The sequence below is a fragment of the Pygoscelis adeliae genome, unplaced genomic scaffold, assembly GCF_000699105.1.
Source record: "Pygoscelis adeliae isolate BGI_AS28 unplaced genomic scaffold, ASM69910v1 Scaffold94, whole genome shotgun sequence".
In the NCBI taxonomy this organism is placed as follows: Eukaryota; Metazoa; Chordata; class Aves; order Sphenisciformes; family Spheniscidae; genus Pygoscelis; species Pygoscelis adeliae.
Genome location: NW_008824547.1, coordinates 1,057,487 through 1,067,896, shown reverse-complemented (window position 1 = coordinate 1,067,896; position 10,410 = coordinate 1,057,487). Strand labels below are relative to the sequence as shown.

Here is a 10,410-nt window from a genome sequence, read left to right as displayed (position 1 = left end):
AAAATGATCAGGGGGATGGAACACCTCTCCTGTGAAGAAAGGCTGAGAGAGTTGGGGTTGTTCAGCCTAGAGAAGAGAAGGCTTCGGGGAGACCTTCTTGCAGCCTATCAGTACTTAAAGGGGGCTTATAAAAAAGATGGCTGCAAACTCTTTAGCAGGGCCTGTTGCAACAGGACAAGGGGGAGTGGCTTGAAACTAAAGGGGGGGAGACTTAGACTAGATCTAAGGAAGAAATTTTTTATGCTGAGGGTGGTGAAACACTGGCCCAGGTTGCCCAGAGAGGTGGTGGATGCCCCATCCCTGGAAACGTTCAAGGTCAGGTTGGACGGGGCTCTGAGCAACCTGATCTAGTTGAAGATGTCCCTGCCCACGGCAGGGGGGTTGGACTAGATGACCTTTAGAGGTTCCTTCCAACCCAAACTATTCTATGATTCTATGAAGTTAGCCTGTCTTGATAGTTACATTCTCAGTAACTTCCTTGCATTCATCTCAGAGCAGGTTTCCGAAAATTTTTTGTACATATACCGTTGTTTTATTTTTTGTTTACATTATTTCTGTATTGATGTGAAATGATGCATCTCTTCTATATATATTTTTTGGGCATATATTTCACACCTGATAATTGAATTGTACTCACCACTGTTTTCCAGTGGATAGATATGCTGTAGAATTTTTTGGATCGTTTTAGATCTTGCTGCAAGCAAAAGCATTTGTATTCCTGGTTAGCCCAGAGTTCAGTTATTGCTTCAGAGCGGCTGCTTTCTGGGAGGTGTGAGGAGTATTTATTAGCTTGGTTCAGTGTGATTGTTAGCTGCTATTTTTGCAAATTGTAATTCTGTAAAAACGCATAACTTTTTACGTCTTTATGCGATTTAAATTCTTGAAATGATTTAACCACTTTCAGGTGCCACCTTTACCATGGACATTATTGTTGTTTTCATGGGGCCTTTCGTATGCCTCTGAGATTTTTGCCTTGCTGCTCTTGCAGCTCTCCTATCTTTATTGCATTCACCTAAGAGGCAATGTCAATTTTTTTGGCAGACCTCTGCTACCCTTAAGATCTTCTGTCCCTCCAATGTACTACTTGGACATCCCTATGCTTTCAGTCTGTGGATGAAAAGGATTTTCATTTAAATCAAGTGGTATTTTTATTAGTTGCTCTGGTATCTCATCTTTTTTCCTTCCTCTTACACTCATTGAAATAAATGAGAACTAGGCTGCGTGACTGAACATCAAGAGAACTTTCTCCTTCTCGATACAGAGAACAATCTTTGTGAGTTTCGTCGATTGTAGCAGTTGCCTAAGATTTACGCAATATCTGTTTCCAGCTTCGAAACAGATAGCTTTATCCTCACAGTTTTAGAGGGTGTCGTGGTATGATGGAGCTTGTAGAAGATTTCCAGCTCAAATGTACTAGGACATGAGCAGCTTCTGTAGCTCCCTTGCTCCTGACTATAAATCTGTAAAGGCAGGCATAGATGGTCATTATGTATTACTTATAAATAAGTATTTCATTTTGTAAACAAAGCTATTTTATTTACTATTATTTTATTTATAAATGTTTTAAGACTGGATGGTCCTTTTGGTTTTACTAGCATCTATCTTCAGTTAGGCTTTGAGCGTTCATTGTTGTCTAGGTGCTTTGGGACCACAAAGGAGACAGTGTTTAAAGCAGATCACTTACTGAGTAAAGACTAACTTTCTTTCATATACATTCAAATAACTCCCCTCTTTCTCTGCTCTTTTTCTGCCTCATCATTGAGTAAGAGTACATTTATATGATATATGCATTTATATCTGATAATAAAGCCCAGTTCCAGATGGCTTCTTCCTTTTGCAGTGAAGTCAGTTTAACATTACTCCGTTATGCAGCTGTCCCTTCATTAGGGAACAGTCACTGTGGTATGGCATGAACAGCGGGAAATACATTTTGTTTGGGACTGTTGAGTGGCATATATTTTGTGGTTACCGTTTACTGCGTTTGGTCCTCCCCTCCTGCCCCCTGTATCTGCTAACTGTAGTTGTGGTAACAGCTGCATGAAAGGGGAATAACTGACTGTTACTCTCCACTGCCAGCGTGTGCTTGGGGGGGATATGGGACCTGGTGCTACTGCATGTTAAAGAATCTACAATCTTGCATTAGACTGTTCCATAGCAAAATATGGATTTTTCTGTCTTCTGATCTCAATAATACATTCTTCTTCAGTTCTTAAGATAACGGGTTTCATATTAGGAGAACACTATCATGTTCTGAATATGTAAGAATATATAATGTTTGACACATTGCTTTTAAAGACCATACACATCATAATGAAAATGTTTATAGCTGTATTACAATATTATGTAAACACTTTCCTTTTAGTGCCTGTTGAATTTACTTAGATTTTTATTTTAGGGAATGCCTTGTGTTCTACTTTTAATACAAAGGAAGTACATTTCTTATTTAGGGTACTGAACTGCTTTGTTGCTGGCTGCCACGTGTCAGAGAACAGTAATATACTTGACTAGTTTCTTATTTTTTCTCTTTCGTAAAAACAAGTTCTTCTGCTTTTTCTATTCTGTTTCTTTTTGATGGAGCACTCAGAACTGAACTGTTTCAGTAAACAAACTGAATGGAACTGTTTGAGTAAACAAAACCAAAGACAGTATTTTGCTGCATAATCTATTTTGGAGACTTAATTTACCTGATAGCATTCTCTTAGCTGTTAGCATTTATCTCCATGTTCAAGTTGATATGTTGGTACAGGAAAACATAGTACTACCTCCAGCCTTTTGTTTCTACCCAAGTTATTCTGTCCAGCGCCTACTTTGAAGGCTACTGTGTAGTGGATGCTAGGCCATTAAGTGATGCCGATTGACATACAGATATGTAATTAAGATAATTTTTAGTGTCTTCCCTGAGCCAGTAATGAACGTCTTCATAATGTGTTTGCACATCTGCTGAGGTCTGCTTGTGTTTTAGCTTGCATCTAACTTGTCTGGTAGATCTCAAATGTCATACACTCACAGATCTGCAATGTCAGACTGCAGAGGAAAAATGATAGTACTATGTTGTTATGCAGTCAGTGTGTCCCCTGGCTTTGTCATCATTTCAATATGCCTTTACTGAACTTGGAGAGAAAGCTTGAAACATTGCCAGCCTCCACTGAGCAATAATGAAAATGTCAGCTGGAAATGTGGCGTGAGTGTTAGAGAACTGTCTTTTGTGTAACTGAATTACGCAGTGTGTCATCTGCCAAGCTTTCCTTCAAACTGTAACTCATAAAAGGGGAAAAAGGGTGAACAATTTAACTCTAGTATGTGCAAAACCACATATATTTCATGTTATGCCTGTCTGCAAGGTACAAATTACACAATTTGTATTACTGGGAAATGTGGAAGGGTTGGCCTTCATTGGCCTAGGCCATTCATTGCTTCCCATCCTATATTTCCACTACCAGGTTTTTTTCATTCCTTTTGTGTTTCTGTTGCTCTTGTAATGTTTCTCCTAATTTTATCTGCAGTAAATGTTAGTTCTTCAGAGCATTTCTTTCATTCATCCTAATCGTGAAGCGTAATATATGCTTCATATAGATAACTAGAAAAGTTTGCTATAAAATTTGTAAATACTTTATTATGAAATGTTTATGCTAATTATATAATAATTAGAAAATATTTATTTCTTCTTCATTTTGCTGCATATATTGGAGGTGCACCATCAGGCTGTAGTGTCATTTTTTTCTGCTAAACTTCACAATTTTTGAATTAAGCTGTGATTAATATGGTCTGAAGGATTATAGAAGTTTTGAAGTCACCTTTTTGATACATATGCAAAAGCTCATTTTTAATTTGGCCATTTTGCTTAAACGGCTAGGCACCTTTGAAAATTCCAGACATGGTTTGTCAATTTGTATTCTTGTAGTGAGCTCTTGTCAGATAGCAGAATAGCGGTAGTTCAATGTACAAATGTATTTGGCACAAATACTAGTATTAATAGTTTGATGGGTAAATTAGGACATAGCTGTTTTATAGGTAGTGTGTGGTTGAATAGTCCTGTTATGTAGTCTCATATATGAACAATTCTCAGTACTTGTAGGTGGCAAGGGTGTATTACCAGTGACAGAACTGAAGTCTCATCTGATAAGAGAGATTGCAATACCTAGATAAAGTGCTTTTTTTTGTCAGCTTGAGGCTCATAAGATATATTTGTGATGTCCTTTTCTGAGGTATGAATCTGTCTGCCAGAGCGTGGCTGAACACCCTCGATTGAGGGACTGCCTTTTCTTCCGGTTTAGATCTTTATCCATTTGAAAAGTTAACCAAAAAACCCACTCTGAGTTGTCCTGCTGAGTTTCCCATTTTTCCTTTCTCTCTGTGCAGCTGCTGCTCGTTATGAAGAAGGAGAATCTGAAGCAGAGAGCATTACTTCCTTCATGGACACTTCTAATCCTCTTTATCAGCTTTATGACACAGTTAGAAGTTGCCGAAATAATCAGGGCCAGCTCATATCTGAACCCTTTTTCCACTTGCCCTCCAAGAAAAAGTATCCTGATTATTATCAGCAAATTAAAGCACCTATTTCATTGCAGCAGATCAGGTAAGAAAGCAGAATGGAAACTACATCTGGTGGGAAACTATTCAAGGTTTTCTTTTATTTCCAGAATCCTTTCTTGTGGTCAAGTTGTCAATACCTAATGCAGTGTATACCATCTTTCCTCTATATTTGGTTGCTTCTTGTTTCAAGTCAGTCTGCATCAGTCTTTTGATCATCTTTTATAGATGGCTGCTGTTGGGTTTATTTTCCATGGAGTTTCATTTGTAATGTGCCTGAAAGGTTGCCATATCAGTAATTCTGAAGGCTAGGTGGGCAACAGAGCGAAAACTTCTGCAGAACCCCCCATTATTCTCTTTCCTTGACTCTGATGGCTTAGTTACCTTTTACTGCCATGTTTTTTAAATTCATAGTCTTCAGCAATGTGGATTGTAGAAAGATAGTTGCAATTACATTCCTTTTGTCTAGGTCACAGTGTAACGGTGGAGAACAATATTTTCATTCATGGTGTATCTAGTCTGGACTGAAGTACCAAAGCAGTAACTATTTATAAATCTTTGAGCCATGAAAGGTTCATCAACTGCCAGAGCGCAGTTGTTGGATTAAAAACCTGAGTAAAAAGAAGTGAGCAATATCTTTCTTTAGCGGTGCAAGATAAGCTGGTGTGATGGATATATGTCAGGGTCCTAAGTGCATTAGTAGACCTTAATGGCACTGACCAGCCTCAGGTGGCCCTGGCCTCCTGCCCAGTGGCCCCTGGGACTCCACTCCTTGCCTGAGCTACACTGCAGGAGTGCTGGTCCTCCAGCTTTAGTGAGGGAGGACTGGACGCTAACACTCTTCATGTGTTTGAATCCACTCTAATACATAGGTCTGTAAATTTTAGTTATACCATAATACGATCTTCTGGACTTGGTATAATTGTTGAATAAGCAGTGTCTTTGTTAAATCAGAAACAAAGCTTTTTTTTGTTTCTGATGTCAGAAACAAACCCTGTCAGAGGGTTTTTTGCATGTGCTGGCAAACAAGTATGGAGCTGCCACACTGGTTATCTATCCATCAGTGGCTTTAAAGCATTTTTTATGTCTTAGTACAGCTGTTGGCTTGGCAAAGAAAGTGTCTTGTCTTGAACAAAGCACAAAATGTACTTGATGGGGAAAAAAGGTGAAATTGAGAAAAATCATTGACAGTTGTCAGGGAGCTTTTTGTCTGAATGTACCAAAGAGTATCAGCTCAAATTATGTATAAACAGATTTAATTGGGAGAGACTTTCCATTGAAAATATATTTGATATCAGTTATAGGACAAATAATTTGCCATAAGAGGCAGCTGCGTTTCTGCAGTGTAGGCAGGTTGCATCTGGCTATGTGAGCAGTACAGAAACTGCACGCAAATGTATGAAGAGCTGTAGAAAAAAGTGACTTACTGCCCGAGAGCTTAGAAAATAAAAAGGGACAGACAGTTTTTTTAGAAAAAGTGTTTGTAGCTCACAAGTTAAAGTACAGTATTTATAATAATCCAACTTCTTTCAGCAAATTCTGAAATTCGGCTGTTCTTTAAATTACCACATAATCTTCACTTCTTACTATACCTAAAAAGCCTTGAAGTCATGCATATGTGTACTTAATTGATGTGCTTTAGGGAAAACTGAAGCTAGCATAGTTTTACTGATATTGCAAATATGTCTTTAGATATTCAAAACTGCCACTCATTAGGGGTGGAGTTTTTTTATGGGTTTTTTTTGGTGGTGGTGGTGGTTTTTGTGTTTTGGATTTTTTGGGGTTTTTTGAGATGTACCTACAAAGAGCATATCTTCTGTTCACAGATGGGGACAGAAAAGTTAATTGTCCTAGTGAAAAGTTGAAGGTGTTGGAGTAAAGCCTGGCATTTCTGTCTCATCTGTTTCACTTTGGCATCTGGCTACCCAGGCTATCCTGTCAGAGTGAACTGTGAAATGTGGGGATGTTGCAAATTTTACAGCTAGTCATATGTTTCAGGAGTTTGTGTGTGTTAAATGCAGGAAAATCCTTACAAAATAATATATGATGTCTAGAGGGAGAGTATGGGTATGTTTTGTTTTAATGAGATGTACATTATACCTATCCCAGCCTCTCAATCGCTTTATGAGCATTATGAACCTCAGTCATTTGAGCTGAGCACTGATCCAGAGCTGTTCCTGGATGTGGGAGGTAATCTTGCTGATGGGTTTAGTTTTCTGCTAGTTTCCTCCTGACTTGCTCTTTATAGAATCACAGAATAGCTGAGGTTGGAAGGGAGACCATCCAGTCCAACCCCTGGCTCAAGCAGGGTCACCCAGAGCCAGTTGCCCAGGACAATACCCAGTCGGGTTTTGAATATCTCCACAGATGGAGACTCTGCAACCTCCCTGGGCAACCAGCACCAGTGTTTGATCACCCTCACAGTAAAAAAAACAAACTACCAAAACAAAACAAAAAACCCCCAAGGCTTTGTTTTTTTTTTTCTCGTGTTCAGGTGAAATTTCATGTGTTTCAATTTGTTCCCTCTTGCCCTGTCAGTAGGCGCAGCTAGATGAGTCTGGCTCCCTCTTCGTTCCCTCCCATGCGCTGATGAGGCCCCCCCTGCCTCAAACAGGGCAAAACTCAGAGCTGTAGAACAAGAATATCCTATGTAAAAAGAAAAGCGTGACACTGTGAAGGCTGTGACTTTCAGGTGTGGTAAAAGTGCATGGTGTGGAGGTTATTTTGCAAACGTAACATTGCTGGTGAGAAGTCATTCTGTGATTATAAATGGCTGGAGGAATAGTTGGGAAATAATGCAGCAGAATGTTACCCGGTACGTAAATGCTAGATCCTGGCATGCTTACAAGAACTGTGTTCCTTATTAAATTTTACAGCGTTAGTAAGTGTGATCCCTAAGGCAAGTGGGCCAGGCTTTTCGACACCAGAGGAGGGAAGCGCTCCAGGGAATTCCCTGGCAGCAGTTCTCTCCTAATACACGTGAGGCTGATGTGGGTGCACAGGCACTGCAGTCGGTATCTTCGTTGGCACACCCCAGTGTCTTGCGCTCCAGGAAGCTGGGGTTGTAGTCGAGGTTTAAAAGAGTGTGTGGCTCTAGCGTAAAACAGAGTTGGTTTTGTGTGATGTCTACTATTTGAGGATTTGAAATGCATTTTTCTTATGAACATATGTCCTGTTGAACAATTGTCTGCGACACAGGAATCTAAATGTTACATGTCACTGCACTGCGATGTGTTGAGGTTCTCCTGAAACTGTGAAATTTGTGGTGGCTCTTGTTGCCTTTGGATTAATTATTAATTTTGAGTTGATTAATATTGAGTTAAACTTATAGTAAATATGATCTGGTCAAGCATATTTTGCCTTATAATTTAACCACTTCTAGTAATATGGCAAATAAAGGAGTGGAAGTTATCTTGAAATAATGGAGACTGCTGTCTGGACTAAAGCCTGAATAGTTTATAGAGAACTTACTTTTTTTTGTTTGTTTTAAAATACCAGCTTAAGCCCAATACAAATTGCAAGAGGATGAACTGCAGAGTAGATCTTGAGAGGACTTTATTCCAGCTTGGTGCTTATGATTTCTGAAGCATGATTCCTTGTCCTCTAGCGGTTGTCTTTATTAGTAAAAAGCATTGAGACATTTTAGACATTTGTCTTAAGCATTTAATATTCAAATCTAAGGCAGTTGTGGTAGTCTTCACTTTATTAGATCCTTAGTTAGAGCCTAATTCTGCAAATTTGTCAGTATGAGTTCTCACTTGGAAACAAATTACGCTGATGCCGTCTACATCCAAGGGGAGAAAAAAGTCCGTTGGTCAGCATTTCTCTCCAGTGGTGCTCCTTAATTGATTTCTACACAGGACTTGCTTTTTGAATTTTTGTATGTTCTTAATCTCTAAAGTAGTTTAGCTGACTTGGGCACCTTTTTCTAAGATGCAGAATTGCCTTTAGACATTATTTTTGTTTTCCATTAATCCTTTGAAAGTTTGAATCTATTTTATAAACATTTGTAATAACATCAGTAAACAAGGAAATTACTGCTTGTTTACACACTTAATTACCCTATGTGCCTTGACAAATTAGAATGTTCTTAAATAATTCCATTTTGAAAAAATTAAAACTCACTTTTGATGTTTTTGATAAATATGAGCTTATTAGTTGGGGTCTTTGATGCAAGTTTTTTAAGCCTTTCTATTCTGTTTTCTTGAGTATTCTCTCAATGATGTGTTACTTTTTGTAACCACTAACAAGTGTTTGTGTGCTGAAGTCCTGTAATTACTTGTCAATATTTTTGTTGGACTACAAGAATTAATTACATACATTTTACTCTACAGATTTTGCTTCCTGTACCAGAGGGTGTTCAGATTAGCTGGAGAAAATGTAAGGTGACCTGTGGTGTTTGTTACCAGACAGTGGCAAGAGCATGACGTAGGCTCAGTGTTTACATCCTCAGTATTTATGATCATATGCATCATATGCTAGTGCTTTAGGGCAAAATAATCCTGAATTTAATGGGCTTTTTACTTTGTTTTTGACTTTTTTAATACCAGTCACATATTCCTTGACATATGCAAATAATTGTTGCTGGAGTTTTACAAGGTAGAAATGGAGGCTTACTTTGCCTTTTCTTCATGGCAATTTAATTGGTACCCAAACTCTTTTGCTTTTGGGGGAGGGTGTGTGTGGTTTTATTATTATTATTATTTTTATTATTATTATTATTATTATTATTATTTGAATTTTCTTACTAATCTAATGAAAATTATATTGGTAACTCTCCTTTTTTTTGGAATGGCAGAGTGAGTGAAGCTGACAGGAAAACTTTCCGATTATCTGTTGCTTCAGTTGGAAATATTAAAAAGAATCTAAAAAATAATGCATAAAGGTTTGCAAGATACTGATGTCTTAAAGTCTTAAAAAAGATACATGAACCTAAAATGGTTCATTTTAAATGAGAACGGCAACAAGTAATTTTCTCCACATCTTAGATTTAGGATATTTGTCCAAAATTGTTTTTTGCTTTTCTCATAGTCGTTGAGGACATACTAGTTCTTCAGATCTGAAAGAAATTAAGAAGAAATACGTTACATTTCAGTGAGGCGCATGCAGCTGCCATCCTGGCAACATGCAGTTAGTACATTTTGCAGGAAACATCCAACTTCCATCACGACAGCTTTATAGGCACGTGCACTTCTCAGTAGCTTTTATAGCAGTTGCAGCTCTGTGCCGTGCTTAATCCAACCATGACTTCCTCATCCTTGGCTGACCAGTGAAGAGTCCTGTTTAACACAAGTTGAACATTGTTACTCTTTGTTTGTCGGTTGGGCTGTAAGGTCACATTGGTGGGTAAGGTTTGGGACTAAAAGATACTATATTTGTTTTGTGGTAGTGCTTATGCTTCATCAGGCAGGTTCACATTAAGTTAGGTGCTGTAGAAACCAGACTAGGATTACAGGTGGTGAGCAGGTTAAATGTGTGGTGTAACAGGCAAGCGGGTCAGGGAGGAGGTGTGAAGGAGGACGGCTGTGTTTTGCAGTTGTGATAAGGGTTTGTTTTTTTTGTTGTTGTGGATTACTATTTTCTGTTGTGTTTAATGAGGTGTTGGAAGCTTTAAAAAAGTTGGCTAAAACTTTCACCACTTGTGCAAGGAAATATGAGAAAACGCATTAAATTATTGGCAAAGTAAGTGCACTGATTCATCTGTTTAGCATATGAAGAATGACTTTTTTTTGTCATTAGTCCTATTCTAACTGTTTTCACGTGAATTGCACTTCTACGGGTAGCACCGATCAACAACCAGGTGGTTTTAAGAGAAGGCAAAAATTGGAGGGGATTAGTACGAGAGGTGTTGGGCGCTTTCATTTCTCATTGAAGATGAGT

The 10,410-nt window shown here is 38.4% G+C and overlaps 1 protein-coding gene across 1 annotated transcript in view; it reads left to right on the top strand.

Annotated features, from left to right (window-relative positions):
* PBRM1 (polybromo 1) overlaps window positions 1–10,410 on the top strand; it is a 63,694-nt gene that overhangs the window by 17,894 nt on the left and 35,390 nt on the right. Inside the window, exon 12 of the mRNA XM_009321851.1 lies at window positions 4,360–4,576. Within this exon, the coding sequence (XP_009320126.1) occupies window positions 4,360–4,576 (217 nt within the window). The remainder of the gene's footprint in view (window positions 1–4,359; window positions 4,577–10,410) is intronic.